The 18,267-nt window shown below is 35.2% G+C and overlaps 1 protein-coding gene across 1 annotated transcript in view; it reads right to left on the reverse strand.

The window, feature by feature from the left end:
• Positions 1-4,105: 4,105 nt before the first annotated feature.
• The window catches only part of LOC106559243, a 52,792-nt gene continuing 38,630 nt past the window's right edge, over positions 4,106-18,267 (reverse strand). Inside the window, exons 12-15 of the mRNA XM_038546985.1 lie at positions 10,999-11,052; positions 10,422-10,526; positions 5,249-5,302; positions 4,106-4,545 (exon numbers count right to left, since the gene is read on the reverse strand). Of these exons, the coding sequence (XP_038402913.1) occupies positions 4,421-4,545; positions 5,249-5,302; positions 10,422-10,526; positions 10,999-11,052 (338 nt within the window). The 3' untranslated portion in view covers positions 4,106-4,420. The remainder of the gene's footprint in view (positions 4,546-5,248; positions 5,303-10,421; positions 10,527-10,998; positions 11,053-18,267) is intronic.

Below are 18,267 nucleotides of genomic sequence, written 5' to 3' on the forward strand. Positions count from 1 at the left end.
TTTAAAAGGACTAAAATAATAGAAACTATGTTCTCTAACTAGAGTGGAATTAATTAAAAATCAACAGCAGATGGAAATTTGGGAAATTCACAAATATTTGGAAGTTAAAAAACACATTTCTAAGTAACCATGGATCAAAGAAGAAATCATATTGAAAATTAGAAAGTATTTCTAATTAAATGAAAATACAACATATCAAAATTTTTGGAATGCACTCGAGTGTTTTGAGGAAACTTATAGTTATAAATAAACACCAAATTAGAAAAGAAGAAAAATCACCAATTAATAACCTAGATTTTCATTTTAAGAATAGAGAAAAAGAAGAGCAAACTAAATCCAATGTAAGCTGAAAGAAGGAAATAATAGAGATTAGAGCTGAAATTAATAAAAAGGAAAAGCAGAAAATCACTAGGGAAAATTGATATTGGTTCTTTGAAAAGATCAACAAAATTGATAAACCTTTAGCTAGGGTAACCAAATACAAAGAGAAAAAATACGGATCAAAATCAGGAGTGATAAGATCACCATCAACTCTACGTTAACTAAAAGAATTATAAAGGAATTCTGTGAACTACCTCAAGATGATAAAGGTTCAACTCCACAGCCTGGTGTAAGGTCTTTTTGGTCTCACCAGGATACCTTTCCAGCCTTGTTTCCTGCTACTTTGTAACATGAAGTTTATAGCCTAGTCACAAAGAAATACTTGCTGCTCTCTTAATATTCATGATTTTGCATGATTTTATGCTTTTGTATGCATTGCTTTCCTCATCTGGAAAGCCTTTCCCCCCTATCCTTGAGGTTCCCCATGTAAGTAAGCACTTGCAAGTATAGGCAAGTATAGGCATGTATGCATACATATGGATATGTACTTCATACATGTAGCCTGCTGGAGTTTCTTGTGGGTGATTGTTTTCTAAGGGTTGTCTCAGCTTTTTAAAAAATTTTAATTCCAGTATAGTTAACATACAGTATTATATTAGTTTCAGGTGTACAATATAGTGATTCAACGATTCTACACATTTTGCAGTGCTCACCGTGCACTGTATGAAGAACTCAGTGACAAATAGGATGTGAGAGTGTAATAAAATTCTTGGCTTATCTGGGGGATGATACAGATTGGTAAATTTAAGAAGTCAATAAGGAAAGTGGCCATGAATATGGGTCTTAAGGACAACCACTGTAATTTTTCAACCTGCTGAATAAAACTTGATGAATCTAAAGGGAAATATAAAGGCAGAAAAAAAGTAACAAAAGAAGAACAGTATAAATGGAAACTGAAATATGATAGCAGAATTATGTCCTATATAATAATTATGATAATTATAAATGCATTTAACTCAACTACAAAATATAAGCTATCAGATGATATTAAAAGACAAAATCAAAGAATATATTGTCTACAAGTGACACACTTAGAACAAAAAGATACAAAAGCTTGAAAACCAAAGCATGGATATGAACCAAAAGGCAGCTGGGGTAACAGTACTATACCTGACAAAATACGATTTAAGGCAAAATATGTATCATAAGGGACAAAGAAGGATCTGTAAGAGGATCAATAGAACAAAAGATATTTTCACTATAAATATGTATGAATCTGTCATTTGTGACACTACAGATAAACCTAGAGGACACTATGCTAAGTAAAATAAGCCAAACACAGAAAGGCAAATATTACATGATCTCAATTATATGTGGACTCTAAAAAAGTCAAGCTGATAGAAGCAGAGAGTAGCAGGGGGTTACCACAAGCCAGGGAGCAAGGTGGTAATGAAAACATGTTGGTCAAAGGTAGAAATGCCAGTTATAAAAGGAATAAATTCTGGAGATACACAGCATGGTGACTATAGTTAACAATACTGCATTGTATACTTGAAATTTGCTAAGGGAGTAAATCTTAAATAGAAAAATGTACAATAATAGTAGGGGATTTCCTGATTTCTAGTTTCATATCATTGCAGTGAAAAAATATAGTATGATTTTTAAAAAAGATTTTATTTATTTATTCATGAGAAACACACACAGAGAGGCAGAGACATAGACAGAGGGAAAAGCAGTCTCCCTGTGGGGAGCCTGATGTGGGACTCGATCATAGGACTCCAAGATCATGACCTGACCAAAAGGTTCAACCACTGAGCTACCCAGGTGCTCCATTTACTATGATTTTAACCTTTAATTTGCTAAGACTTTTTTTTTTTTTTTTTGTCACCTAACGTATAACCTCTTCTGGGAAATGTTGTTTGTGCATTTGAGAAGAATGTGTATTTTGCTTGACGTTGGATAGAATGTTCTGTATAAGTCTATTAGTTCTATTTGGTATAAGGTACAGTTCAAGCCCACTATTTCCTTATTGATTTTTTTTTTTGTCTAGATGATATATTTAATGTTCAAAGTGGGATATTGAAGTCCCCTACTATTGTATGTTTTCTACTTCTCCCTTCAGATCTGTTGTAGTTGCTAACTATATTTAGGTGCTCTGATATTGGGTGCATATGCATTTATAATTGTAATATCCTCTTGATTAACTGACTCTTTTATCATTATATAATGATCTATGCCTGTTGTTACAGTTAAAAAAAATTTTTTTTTGAGAGAGAGAGAGAGAGAGAGTGAGAGAAATCACAAGCAGAGGGAAAGGGCAGAGGGAGAAGCAGACTCCCCACTGAGCAGGGAGCCTGATGCAGGGCTGATCCAGGACCTTGAGATCATGACCTGAGCCAAAGGCAGATGCGCAACTGATTGAGGGCCCCCCACCCCCCGCTCCCCGGTACCTCACATTGCTCTTTTAAAAGATTTTCTATCAGTTCTTCTACTTTCAACCATACTCATATTCCTGACTTTGGAGGTAATTGGTGCCTCCACTTCCTGAGCCATTTATAGTTTAGTTTTTGTTTTTGTTTTGTTTTTTAAATATTTTTAAAAGATTTTATTTATTTATTCATGAGAGACAGAGAGAGAGAGAGAGAGAGGCAGAGACACAGGCAGAGGGAGATGCAGGCCCCTTGCAGGGAGCCTGACGTGGGACTCAATCCTGGGACTCCAGGATCATGCTCTGGGCTGAAGGCAGGTGATAAACCACTGAGCCACCCAGGGATCCCCCCATTTATGGTTCTGTGATGTGAAATGGCTGCCTTTAAAAAAATATTTTATTTTTAAGTAATCTCTACATCCAACATGGGGTTTGAACTCACAATCCTGAGATCAGAAGTCACAGTCTCTACTGACTGAGTCAACCAAGTGCCCTTGCAGTGGCCTTCTTCTTGTTTGTTTCCCATTTCAGGCTCAGTTTTCATCTTTATGGTCTTTCATCCACTTTCTGTTTTTTGAAATTTAACTGACATCTCTTATCTGCTATAATGTTCTCTTCTCTTAGTCTTTGTGGATTATGCCTTTTAATTTCTTTTGTGCCTTTTTAGTATTTTAGGAAGAAGTAAAGCTAATGCAAATATTGAAAAAAGTGCTGTTTATCCAGAAGCTTAAAATATGTATTTCTGTCTTATCTACTCAACTAGATTATGAACTTTTTAAAAGCAGAAATTGTTATTTTGAACAGTAAGATTCTGGCATATATCTTCATAGCTCCTGAATTTAGAAAAATGACTTGAATATAGAAATTATTTAATAAACATTACTGGGTTTTTGAAATAGAAAATCTTTTTTTTTTCTTTTTTTTTTAATTAATTTATTTATTTATGATAGTCACACACAGAGAGAGAGGCAGAGACACAGGCAGAGGGAGAAGCAGGCTCCATGCACTGGGAGCCCGACGTGGGATTCGATCCCGGGTCTCCAGGATCACGCCCTGGGCCAAAGGCAGGCGCTAAACCTCTGCGCCACCCAGGGATCCCTGAAATAGAAAATCTAATAACTAATATCTTTATTTTGTATTTCAAAAAATTTATAAATTTCTCAGATTTCCATACCTATCATTTTATTTATCCTCACCATCACCATAGCTGGGGATTGTTATTATCCTATTTCATGGATAGATTATATCTAAATTATTGATCAGATTGATTCAAGTTAATAAAGTATATCTTCACATAATGTGAATGTGTACTCTATATTAGATCAACATGAAATTATACATAGTCAGGTATGTCTATGCCTTTTTCAATGCTTTTATTTTTAGTTCTTGGCACCTCTTACCATCAAACCTTTCAGGCCTATTTGAAGTAATAACCACTCTGTGAAGCCTTAGAAACTCCAGGCATAGTTGGTCAACAACTCCTTTACACTTTTATAGCCGAATAGATAGTGGATAGCATTTGTTTCTGTTTTCATTTTGTATGTGCTGTCCATCTCTACACTGAGTGTTTTTAGAAACTGGACTTTGTCTCATGCATCTTTGTAACTCAGAGCCTAGTATTATGTCTAGTACAATGGCAACCAATTAACTTTTACTGGGTGGATGAATACCTCATTGGTAAATTAAATACTCAGCATCAAGTGGCAAACTTTTCATCAACACAGAGTTCTTCAGTTTGAGTCTTAACCCTATGTTTTTCAGAATATTTTCTAGGTCTTCATAGTTAATTTCTTCCCCTTAAAAAAGAAAACAATAGTAAAAAGTCAAATTTGAAGCTTTAAATCATCATCACCATCATCATATCAACTATTTCTGTGTCGTATCATTCTCAAATATATGATAAAAAGCAATGGAAATATTAAGTGTTGTCTAATTACATAAAATTAGAAAGGAGATTCAGAAATGGAACTTTTTTTTTTTTTCAGAAATGGAACTTCTTTCTGTTAAAAAGGAGTTCCTTAATATTGGGAACAAGGAACTAATACAGCATGCAGAAAGTTGGTGTTTTAACATCCCACTAAATTAACTGGTGTATTCTGCCAGCATGTAGTGTTTGCACTATTGTTTTATTTTTACCTAAATTATGAGCTTGTTCAGATGGTTATATTACCTGTATGTGTAATTTGCCTTGGCATTTTGTTATTCAAACAGTAGAAAATAAAATTATATCACTGAAAAACTCCAAAGAAGATAGGGGTTATTATTTAGGTATTACACTGTGGCTTTTTGAATAAGATGGAGGTAACAATTGATTATAATAATGAATAACATTTAATTTATAAGGCTGTTTCTTTAGTTATATATACATTACCAGTTGAAAGATATATAATGACAGGATTAATATGTCATGCATAGAATAACAGGAAATACTTAAATATAACTTTTCTTAAATATTGAGATTATTTTTATCATGCATCATCATCATTTCTTCTCACTCACCTAAAACTTCATGTACTTGATCCAGAAGTTCATCCAGTTTAACTCTTCTCTCTTCTGCAAGATAAGACAAAATTCAGATATAGTCCTGCTATGGAACTGTGTCCCCTCAAATTCATATTTTGAAGCCCTAACTTCTGATATGACTATTTGGAGATAAGGTCTTTAAGAGATAACTAAGGTTGTGAGGTCATAAGGGTGAGGCCCTAATCTGACAGGACTGTAAGATACCTCTTTCTCTCTCTGTCTGTATTTCTCCCTCTGTGTCTCTCCCTGTTTTCTCCATCTTTTCTATCTCCATGTCATGAGAAGACACAGTGAGAAGACAGGCTCTGCAATCATGGAAGAGAATCCCCATCAGAAACTGAATCAGCTGGTATCTTGATCTTGGATTTCCCTGTATCCAGAACTGTGAGAAAATATATTTCTGTTGTGTAAGTCACACAGACTACAGTGTTTTGTTATGGCAGCCTGAGTGGACTAAAACAGGTCCCCTACATAAAATTCTTAAACTGTAGGATAAAGTATAAGGACTTACTAGTTGCCTAAAGTCTTTTTTTTCTAATTATTTTCACACTATATAAGCATAAGGTTGAAAAAAGAAAAAAACTAAATATGGTAGATACATCTATTCAATTTTTTTTGTGTTCCTCGTTCGTCAGAATGGAAGAAGAGAAATTATTTTCATTTTTTGTCTTTTATATTAGCTTTATTGAAGTATAATCAGCCAATAAAATTGTAATATATTTAAAGTGTCCATCATGGTGATTTGATATACCTACACATGAAAGGAATCCCCCATCTAGTTAACACATCTATCACCTCACAAATTTGTCTTTTGGTGTGTGTGAGAATATTTACATTTTCTACTCTTAGCAAATTTCAATGATAAATATAGTGTTATCAACCATGCTTTACATTAGGTCCTCTGACCTTACTCATCTTCTAGTAAAGAGTTTATGCCCTATTGCCATTTTGTTAATAATTGCTTTCTAGCTGTTTCACAGTTTCTTTGATCCTTTCTTCTCTCGGGGTCTTCATTTGTAATTTGATTATTTTCTTAGTGGTATGCTTAGATTCTGTTCTCTTTATCTTTTGTGCATCCATTATAGGTTTTTGCTTTGTGGTTACCATGAGGCTTACACAAAACATATTTATAACAGTCTATTTTAAGCTTATAAGAACTTAACTAAGAATGCATACCAAAGGTATACATTTTTACTTTCCCACTCTTTTACAAAGTTTTTATTACAACTTACATCTTTTACCTGTGTGTCCACTAACAAATTAATGTAGTTATAATTTTCAATACTTTTTTAATGTTTACATTAGATTAGTGAATTATACCCTACTATTATATTAGAATATTCTGAAATTAAGTATATATTTTCCTTTACTAGTGAAATTTATATTTTCATATGTTTTCTTATTACTAATTAGCATCCTTTTGTTTCAGTTTAAAGAAGTTTCTTTTTTTTTGTGAAGAAGTTTCTTTAGCATTTCTTGCAAGGCTACTCTAGTAGTGATGGACTCCTTCAGCTTCTGCTTGTCTGGAAAACTCTTTTAAAATAATTTATTTATTTATTTATTTATTTATTTGATATATTATATATATTATATTATATATATATATATATATATAGAGAGAGAGAGAGAGAGAGAGAGAGAGAAAGCAGTGGAGGAGCAGAGGGAGAGGAACAGAGTCCACACTGAGTGTGGAGCCTGACACAGGGCTTGATCTCACAACCCTGAGATCATGACCTGAGCAGAAATCAAGAAATCAAGAATCAGGAACTTAACTGAGCCACCCAGGTGATCCTGGAAAACTCTCTCTTTCAATTCTGAAGGACCACTTCACCGAGTATCCTTGGTTGGCAGCTTTTTCTTCTCATACTTTGGATATATAATGCCACTCCTCTTCTGGTCTGCAAAGTTTCTACTGAAAAATCTGTTGATAGTCTTATGGGGATTTTCTTGTATATAACACATTTTTTTCTTTCTACATTTAAGACTTCCTTTTTGCCTGTAGCTTTTAACAATTTAATTATAATGTATCTTAGTGTGGCTAACTTTGTTTCCTCTTATTTGACACTATCTGAGCTTCCTGTATCTTCATGTCTGTTTCTTTCCTCAGGTTAAGTAAGTTTCCAGGCATTACTTCTTTGAATAAGCTTTCTGTCCCTTTCTCTCTTTCTTTTCTTTCTGGGACTCCTACAGTGTTAACATTGGTTCACTTCCTGGTAGCCCATTAATCTTATGAGCTATCTTCACTCTTTTTCACTCTTTCTCTTTTTGCTCCTCTGTTTGGATAAATTCCATGGCTCTGTATTTGAGTTTGCTGATTCTTGCTTCCACTGTATCTAGTCTGATGCCTAATCCCTCTACTGAATTTTTCATTTCAGTTATTTTATTCTTCAGCTCTGGGATTTCTGTTTGGTACTTTCTTATGTTTTCTATCTTTTTGTTGAAATCCTCACTTTGTTCATGACTTGTTTTCTTGACCTCAATGAACATCATTTTTTTATGATTGTTGTTTTGAACTCTCTATCAGGTAAATCACTTATCTCCATTTCATTAGGTCTGTTTCTGGAGTTTTATCTTGTCCTTTTGTTTGGAAGATATTCCTTTGCATCTTCATTTTTCTTGACTCTTTTTACTGGTTTCTGTACGTTATATAAAAGAGCTACCTCTTTTATTCTTAAAAAGATTTTTAGGCTTTCATTTGAATTCCAGTTAGTTAAAATAAAGTGTAATATTAGTTTCAGGTGTAGAATTTAGTGATTCCATACTTTCATACATCATCCTATGCTCATCACAACAAGTACACTCCTTAATCCTCATTACCTATTTGACCCATCCCCTCACTCCCCTTCCCTCTAGTAATCATCAGTTTGTTCTCTTAAGAGTCTATTTCTTAATTTCTCTCTCTCTCTCTCCTTCTAATTTTTCTCCCTTCACTGTTTTGTTTCTTAAATCCCATAAATGAGTGAAATCATATGGCATTGTTTTTATCTGACTTATTTCACTTATTATACTCTCTAGCTCCATTTATATTGTTGCAAATGACAAGACTTAATTCTTTTTATGGATGAGTAATATTCCATTACTTACATGTGTGTATGTGTATATATACACACACACATATATTATATATATTTTAAGATACATAAAAAAATTTTATTTGTTTATTCAAGATAGAGAGACAGAGAGAGGCAGAGACACCGGCAGAGGGAGAAGCAGGCTCCATTCAGGGAGCCCAATGCAGGACTCGATCCCAGCACCTGGGGGTCACAACTTGAGCTAAAGACAGAAGTTCAACTGCTGAGCCACTCAGGGATCCCTCAGGTGTAAGGTTCTATTTTTTAACTTAAAAACCTCTACTAACTCTTTACTGTACAAAGGTTAAGATCCCAGGCTCTTCATCATGGTCTCCAAAGCAGTACGGCCTTCATCCCAGATTTCTCCCTTTCTGCACATAGCTCTATTCCCTTTTATATGAATATCACAGTTCTCCATTCTCCTTAAAAGAGAAGTTAAGCAAAATATAGTCTATGCCTTATTTTTCTTTTAAGATCTGAAGATCACTGTGCAAAGGACTGTCAGGATCAACCCTGCTTTATAACTCTGTGATCTGTATATGTCCCTGAGCTCTGTCATAAGTCTGACTTATGACATATATATATATACATACATGTATATGTATACCACATCTTCTTTATCCATTCATCAATCAATGTCTTAACAGAGTGGTCTCATGTAGGAGATAAACCTTATTGTTCAGCTTAGTCTGAGCTCCTTATTGTCTCAAACCTTTGTGATTATCTAAGCTGCCTTCTTTGTTTTCAGCAGCTACAGCAGTTGAGGGTGTGCCAATTCTTGTCAGTATCCCAAAATGGAGGATCTCAGTCAACACCTAGATGTAGGCTGATTTTTTTCATTTTTAACTCATCAACTATTTGCTGGATGCCTACTTATATGCCAGGCCCTATTTTCAGTGCTGGCAATACAAAGCAAATAATACAAAGTCTCTGCTTCTGTGGCAGCAATTGCTAATGTCAAAGCAACCAGTGGGTTATGAATGACTTCAGATTAAACAATAGAGCATTGCATTAGAGCAGAAATTTGTTTAAAGTGCTTTTACTGTCTCTCTGTTCCTTGGATCTCTTTGGTTTATTATTGTATCTTTGTTTCTTTGGTTATATATTTAAAACTCAGTACTTGGTACCTTTACTGAACAGAAGCAATAATATTTATTTTGAGATATTCAGCTGGGGCCATATTCCAATTCCAATAGGAGTTTTATATAATCTTACTTGGCTCATATATTACAGACAGAGTTGTGAAAAAGGGTTAGAATTGAAAAAAAATAGGAGATTACTTTTTTGACAAGCAGAAAGTCTTGATTTCAAGCATTCATCAGATCATATTAGGTAAGCTTAGGTAAACCAACACTTCTAAGATGCTTATCAAACTACTAATCAGTCTACAGAATTATTTCAAGAAGCTAACGAAGTTAAGATGTTCAAGACACTAAGAGTTTTATAGAGTGCTTTGATCAGATGATGTTGCTAATAATCATGCCAAAAAGTACTAATCTCACATAAATTTACTAATATATATTTTTCTTTATATCATAAAGGTTAGCTATTTCAGCAAGTTAACTGTAGGGGGGATTGCTTATTTAAAATTAAGATTCATGGGCTACTTGATCATAGTCTTGAGGAAGTGGGTAATATCTGTGTAATTTAAAATTTGATACCTATGAGTTTATTTAATGCAATTGTTAGATATATGTTATATATATTTTGCAACAGTACAAATAGCATTTAATAGTTTCCAGCACTCTTCTACCCCATTTCTTTTTGTTGCCTTCTGAATTCCTTTATAAATTTCTCTTCCACCCCTCAAATATAATTTTCTGTTTTATTTTTTAATATTTACTTGATCCCAGCACTGACTGTCATCTCATTTTAATATTCTCTGGCATATGAACTCTGTAAGCAGCAACATGAGCAATTACTGATGTTTTATCTAAGATCAATATTGAGACAATATATCTCCACTCTTTAGCATTGGATCTATATAAACTTCTGGCTTTTCCCATGAAATTAATATGTTTGAGAGGTTTCCACAAAAAAATAAAAATTTCCTTTCACTGTGTACTTGAAATGCTCACCATCAATTGACAGGTGACTGCATAATTCCTCCATTTCTTCCTCTTCAAGTGAGAATCCCATGTTTTCAAGAGCATCATCTAGTTTATTGACATTAACCTTTCCTCCTTAAGAAAGAAAGACATAAGAATAAAATAAATTTGTATTTATGCCAAAGAGGGAAAAAATGTTTGGTCATATAAATTGACCAACAGAAACAGGAAGTAAAAAGCAATGTCACCATAAAGCTCTTGGAATGATCAAAATATTAGTTAAGGATTAGGAGTGGAAAAGTTCTCCCTATCAATTTTCCAGAAAACACAACCACAGCAGTTTCTAGGGTGAGTTTACCCAGAAGAAAGAGAAAACCAGGCAAGACAGATGAGTTATAGCCAAAGAGACAACCAATACACAATTTACCAATAAATAAGACTTCAAATTTGCTACAATGACAAAATAGCATAGGCAATTTTCCCAAATATGATTGTATACAACTGAGAATGCTAGCTAATCTAATAATTGAGAAATAAGATTTGAGAATAGTAAATGCAAAAGCTGAAATGAAGATGTTTTCTCTTTCCCAGCATGCTTCTCACTCACCTCTGTATGTCTTCACTCCATCCATCAATCTATTTTTATACCCCTTTATATGATCTGTAACATAATGTTTAATTTAGTTTACCAAGAAGTGGAAATTGAGAAAGATAGTAATATTTAGATATTTGTAGATTTTATAAGTTATTATGTTATAATCCAAAGAAGGAAGCAAAGGAATGACTAAGATTCTCAGGGTAACTATCCATTCTCTGGCATCAGATATACTATTGGTGGAACTCCAACACATTGAAACAGATTTTTTCTTTTCTTTTCTTTTTTCTTTTTCTAAAGTGTCCTTCTTTCCTTTCTACAACTGTTTTATCACCTTTTCCATATCTTTAGCTTTAGACTTGCTGTAGATGCTGGATCCAACATTTAAAAATGTTTATCCATAACAGGAATATTCCAGAGAGAACATTACTCTCAAATTAAGACTTAAATGGTAAGGACAGAATATTTTATGCCAGAAGTGGCTCTTTCTACATTTACTTTTCTCTTAATTTTTAAAAAAGATTTTATTTATTTATTCATGACAGAGAGAGAGAGAGAGAGAGAGAGGCAGGGTGAGAAGCAGGCCCCATGCAGGGAGCCTGATGGGGGACTCCATCCCGGGACTCCAGGACCACGCCCTGGGCCAAAGGCAGGGTGCTAAACTGCTGAGCCACCCAGGGATCCCCAAGTTTGATAAGTTCTTTATAGATTTTGGATACTAGCCCTTTATCTGATATATTATTTGCAAATATCTTCTCTGATTCCATAGGTTGGCTTTTATTTTTGTTTATTGTTTCATTTGCTAGGGAGAAGCATTTAATCTTGATGAAGTCCCAATAGTTCATTTTTGCTTTTGTTTCCCTAGCCTCTGGAGACGTCTAGTAGGAAGCTGCTGTGGGTTAGGTCAAAGAGATTGTTGCCTTTGTTCTCCTTTAGGATTTTGATGGATTACTGTCTCACTTTGAGTTTATTTTTGTGTATGGTGTAAGAAAGTGGTCCAGTTTCATTCTTCTGCAAACTTCCAAACTCATTCTATGAGGCCAGCATTACCCTGATCCCAAAACCAAACACCCCACTAAAAAGGAGGATAATAGACCAATATCCCTTTTTGAACATGAATGCAAAAATTCTCAAGATACTAGCTAATTGGATCCAACAGTACGTTAAAAGGATTATTCACCATGACCAAGTGGGATTTACTCCTGGGCTGCAGAGGTGGTTCAACATCCACAAATGAATCAATGTGATATGCTGCATTAACAAAAGAAAGGATAAGAACTATATGATCCTCTCAATAGATGCAGAAAAAGCATTTGACAAAATACAGCATCCTTTCTTGATAAAAACCCTAAAGAAAGTAGGGATAGAAGGAACATTTTTCAACATCATAAAGGCCATATGTGAAAGACCCACAGCGAATATCATCCTCAATGGGGAAAAACAGAACTTTCCCCCTAAGGTCAGGAACATGATAGGGATGTCCACTCTCTTCACTGTTGTTCAACATAGTACTGGTAGTCCTAGTCTCAGCAATCAGTCAACAAAAAGAAATAAAAGGCATATAGGCTGGCAAAGGAGTCAAACTTCCACTCTTTGCACTCTGATTTTTGTTATTTCTTCCTTCTGCTAAATTCAAGCTTAATTATTCTTTTTTTCTAGTTTCTTTAGAGATAAACTAAGATAGCTTATTTGTGATCTAATTTCCTGACATATTTATTTATTATTTTATTTAAAAAATTTTTTTTAAATACTTTTTTTGGGAAAGCTTTTATTTATTTATTTATTCATGAGAGACATACACACACTCACAGAGGCAGAGACACAGGCAGAGGGAGAAGCAGGCTCCATGCAGGGAGCCTGACACAGGACTCAATCCCAGGTCTCCAGGATCAGGCCCTGGGCTGAAGGTGTCGCTAAGCTGCTGAGCCAGTGGGGCCTGCCCTATTCATCACTTTAAACTTCTCCAACAGAACTGCTTTTAAGGCATCCCATAGGTTTTGGTATGCTGTATTTCCATTTTCATTTGTTTCAAGGTATTCTTTGATTTCCCTTTGATTTCTTTGACCCATTGGTTCACCAAGAGTATGTTGTTTAGTTTCCACATATTTGTAGATTTTCCAATTTTCCTCATGTTGATTTCTAGTTTCATACCATTGTCTTTGGATAATGAACTTATTTCACTATTGAAAGCAGGGCATTGAAGTTCCCTACTATTATTGTATTGTCTATTTCTCCCTTCGATCTGTTAGTATTTACTTAATATATTTGGATACTCTGATGGTGAGCTTGTATATATTTATGATTATTATATAATCTTAATGATTTTACCACCTTATCATTATATAATGACTTTGTCTCTTGTTACCATTTTTGGTTTAAAATCTAGTTTGTCTGATAAAATCATAGCTATCCCCACTTTCTTTTGGTTTCCACTCACATGAAATGCCTTTTTCCATCTCTTCACTTTGAGTCTATGTGTTTCCTTAAAGCTGAAGTGAGTCTCTTATAGGCAGCATATAGTTGGATCTTGTTTTTAAACATCCAATTACTTTTGATTGGTGATTTCAATCCATTCACATTTAGAGTAATTATTGGTATGCAAGGACTTACTAATGCCATCTTATTCATTGCTTTCTGGCTTATTCATTGTTTCTTTTCACCTCTGTTTCTGCCTACCTTTGTAAATTGGTAAGTTTCGGTGGTGCTGTCCTCTGATTCCCTTCTTTTTATCTTTTAAATTAATCTAAGTTTAATTTAGATTTTTGCTTTGTTACGACACCACAGGTTTACAGAAAATATCTTATAGATAAAATAGTTCACTCTAGGCTTATAGCAACTTACTTCAATCACCTACAAAGGCTTCACCATTATACTTCTCCCTTTCACATCACTGATGCCACAATTTACCTATTTTTAATATGCATATTTGTTAACAATTTATAGTAGCTCTAGTTATTTTTACTACTTTTCTTTTAACCTTTATGCTATAGTTGAGTGATTAACATACCATCCTATTGTAGAATTAAAGTTTTCTAAGTCTAACATATTTTCCACCTTTACCAATATGTTGTATACCTTTGTATGTTTTCATGTCACTGGTTAGCGTCTTTTCATTTAAGCTTAATAACTCCTTTAAGTATTTCTTGCAAGACAGGTCTATTATTGGTGAACTCCCTCAGCTTTTGTTTGTCTGGGAAAGCCTGTATTCCTCTTTCATATGTAAAGGATAACTTTGCTGGAAAAGTATTCTTGGCTGGCAAGTTTTATCTTTCAATGCTTTGAATCTGTGATTAAACTCTGCAGAGTTTCTGCTGAGAAATTTGTTGATAGTATATAGTAGGGGTTCCTTTCTAGGTTACATTTGCTTTTTCCTCTTTTCTTTAGGATTTTTTAGCATTAATTTTTAAAATTGAGATATAATTGACATATAACATAGTAGTTTCAGGTTTACAACATAATAATTTTATATTTGTATATATTGTAAAGTGATCACAGTTAAGTCTAGTTAATATTATTGATTTTTGACAGTTTCAAAATAAGATGTCTTGGAGAAACTCTTTTTCCATTGAGATAATAGGGTGATCTATTAGCTTTGTGGACTTTTACATCGAGCTCTTTCTCCAGGTTTGGGAAGTTCTCAGCTCTTCCTTCCTTCCTTTCTTTTTAAAGATTTAAAATATTTATTTATTTATTTAGCAAGAACAGTGCAAGTTGGGGGGAGGGGCAGCAGGAGAGGAGGAAGAGAAATTTTTTTTAAAGATTTTATTTATTTATTTATGAGAAAAAGAAAGAGAGAGAGAGAGAGAGAGGCAGAGACACAGGCAGAGGGAGAAGCAGGCTCCATGCAGGGAGCCTGACATGGGACTCGATCCCAGGTCTCCAGGATCATGCCTGGGGCCAAAGGCAGGTGCTCAACCGCTGAGCCACCCAAGGATCCCCAGGAGGAAGAGAATCTTAAGCAGACTCCAGGCAGAACCCGATTCAGGGCTTGATCTCACGACTGAGATCATGACCAGAGCCCAAATCAAGAGTGTGACATTTAAGTTACCTAAGTACCCTCAGCTATTAAATAAATTCTCTGTCCCATTTTCCCTTTTTTTTCTCCTTCTGGAGACTGATTATTCTAATGTTTGTCTTTTGATTAGAATTCTGTAGCTCAAATAGGCTTTCTCTGCTTTTAAAATTTCTTTCTTTTCTTCTATATTATTTCAAAATTTCTATTCTCTAGATCATGTATTCTTTCTTGCATCTTGTATGCCCTGCTACTGATGCATTCAATTGCATTCTTCATCTCACTCACTTAATTTTTCAGCTCCAGAATTACTGTTTGGTTCTTTTTCATAATTTCAATTTCTTTGGTAAAGAACTCATTTTGTTCATACATTTTATTCCTGATGGCATTGAATTTTCTTTCTTTTTTTTTTAAATTTTATTTATTTATTCATGAGAGACACACAGAGAGAGAGGCAGAGACACAGGCAGAGGGAGAAGCAGGATCCAGGCAGGGAGCCTGACGTGGGACTAGAACCTGGGACTCCAGGACCACGCCCCGGGCTGAAGGCAGGCGCTCAACTGCTGAGCCATCCAGGTGTCCCTGAATTTTCTTTCTGAGTTTTCTTGTAGCTCACTGAGTTTCTTCAAAACAATTATTTTGAATTCTTTATCCATTAGATCTTAATATGCATGCCTTTGAGCTCAGTTGGAGAATTATAATTTTCTTTTGGTGATGTCATATTTCTTTGATTTTAAATATTCCTTGTAGTTATGTGTTGCTGCTTTTGCATTTTTTTATAAAGGTTTATCTATTTATTTCAGAGAGAGAGAGAGAGAGCAGGGGAAGGGGCAGAAGAAGAAGGAGAAAGAATTCTCTGGCATACTCTCTACTGAGTACAGAGCCCCTTGTGGGCCTCAGTCCCAGGACTCTGACATCATGACCTGAGCTGAAATCCAGAACTGGCTGCTTAACTCACTAAGCCACCCAGATGCCTCGCTTCTATTGCATTTGAAGTTAAGTAGGTAACTTAACTTTTTGCCTAGTGCTTTCAGATGGAGTGTTATATTCTATGGTGCTGTTATTATGAATTTTTCCTTTGTCTTTGTGAAGGTATGCTTCCTTCACTCTTCTTGTTCATTTTGTAGCTAAATTTAATTTTAACTTTCCCAATATTTATCTTATTTTTATTTTTTAATTTGAGCATAGTTGATACATGTTACATTAGTTTCTGGTATATAACATAGTGATTCAATACTTTATGATACACACTACAGTGTAGCTACCATCTGTCACCATGCAACACTATTATAATACCACTGACTAAATTCTCTGTGCTGTACTTATGACTCATTCACTTCATAACTGGATGCCTGTATCTCCAGTTACAGTTCATTTCATAACAGGATGCCTGCATCTCCAGTTATCTTCTCCTCATCCAGTTTGCCCATCTCCCACTTTCCCCACCTCTGGCAACCATGTTTGTTCTCTGTATTTATAGGTCTGATTCTGCTTTTTGTTTATTTGTTTAATATTTTCTTTTTGGATTCACATATGAGTGAAATCAAATGGTATTTCTTTCTCTGTCTGACTTTTTTCACTTAGCATAATACCCTCTAGGTCCATCCATGTTATTACAAATGCAAAGATCTGGGTAGCCTGGGTGGCTCAGTGGTTTAGCACCACCTTCAGCCCAGGGTGTGATCCTGGAGACCCAGGATTGAGTCCCACGTCGGGCTCCCTGCATGGAGCCTGCTTCTCCCTCTGCCTGTGTCTCTGCCTCTCTCTGTGTCTCTCATGGATAAATAAATAAAAATAAAAAACCCCCAAACAAATGGAAAGATCTCATTTTTAATAGCTGAGTAATATTCCATTGTGTGTATATATATATATATATATATATATATATATATATATATATATATATCACATCTTTATTCATTCATCTATTGATGGACACTTGGGCTGTTTCTATATCTGGGTTATTGTAAATAATGCTGCGATAAACAGGGGTACACATATCTTTTCAAATTAGTGTTTGTATTTCTTTGGGTAAATATCCAGTGGTGGAATTACTGGATCATATGGTATTTCTCCTTTGAACTTTTTGAGGAACTTCCATATGTTTTCCACCATGGCTGCATCATTTACATTCCCACCAATAGTGCATGAGGGTTCCATTTTCTGCATGTCCTTGTCAACACTTGTTATTTCTTGTCTTTTTGATTCTAGCCATTCTGACAGGTATAAGGTAATATCTCAGGGAAATGCAAATCAGAACCACAGTGAGATGTTACCTTATACTGTCAGAGTGCCTTTGAGGCCAAATTTTAAGCCTTTGTATTTTTTTCTGGTTCTTAGAATTCACCAGGTTGGCTACTGAAAACTTTTGTTTTCCACTAGGTGGCGATATAGCTTAAGTTTATGGTTTCTTCCTTGTGACTCCTGATAGCTTGTTTGCTGAGCGTGCTTACTACTGTAGCTCACTCTAGAGGTTGCACTTGTGACCTAGCAGCAGAATGGGGGAGGTGTGGGTTTAGCACTTGGCCATTGGAGATGCTAGACAACTACAGGGAGATCCCAAGGAGTGGTACTCCCAAAGGCCCATGGGTCGACTTCCTGCTGAGCACAATCTCTTTAAAGCCAGTTGAAATTTGTCTCTCTGCCTCTTTCCCAGTCAGAGAGCAACCACCTTAATGCTCCGGATGCTGGTGGAGAGAAATAGGGTTTTCCAGCTGGTCCTGATGTGCTGGGGTGGGTAGCCAGGCACTCACTCACTGCTTTCCTTTCCCTTGTGGGAGAGGTCATGGTGGCCAATATATCTCTCCTTGAGATAATTACTGCCTCCACTGTGGCCAAACTCATATTTTTCTTTTCTCTTTCTTTTTCTCTGATGGTGTGCTGGAGTCTCCCTTCAGGAAGGCTGGATTTCTGAAAGTTCTCATGCCTGGATCAGCACTCACCTGATCTTTGCCTGACAGCAATGAGAGAGGTGTAGGCAGTTTTGCTGACTGTTGGTTCTGCAGCCTTGTTGGGTGGTTGTCTGTCTCTTACCAATTGGATTGGTGAGTGAGGAGTGAGACTCCTCCTGGGTCCCTTGCGGCAAGGTGCCAGTTTCCAAAACACTCACACAGGTACTCTTGTTTGTGTGTGGGTGTACAACTCATTGATTAAAAAGGGGGATTAAAGAGGAGAAACAACTTGTGCCATGTTGGTGATGTCATTCCTTTTAAAAATTTTTAATGGGACTTTAAATAGTTACACTTCCAGAATTTTATATAATAACTCAC

This window comes from Canis lupus, chromosome 9 (assembly GCF_011100685.1).
Source record: "Canis lupus familiaris isolate Mischka breed German Shepherd chromosome 9, alternate assembly UU_Cfam_GSD_1.0, whole genome shotgun sequence".
In the NCBI taxonomy this organism is placed as follows: Eukaryota; Metazoa; Chordata; class Mammalia; order Carnivora; family Canidae; genus Canis; species Canis lupus.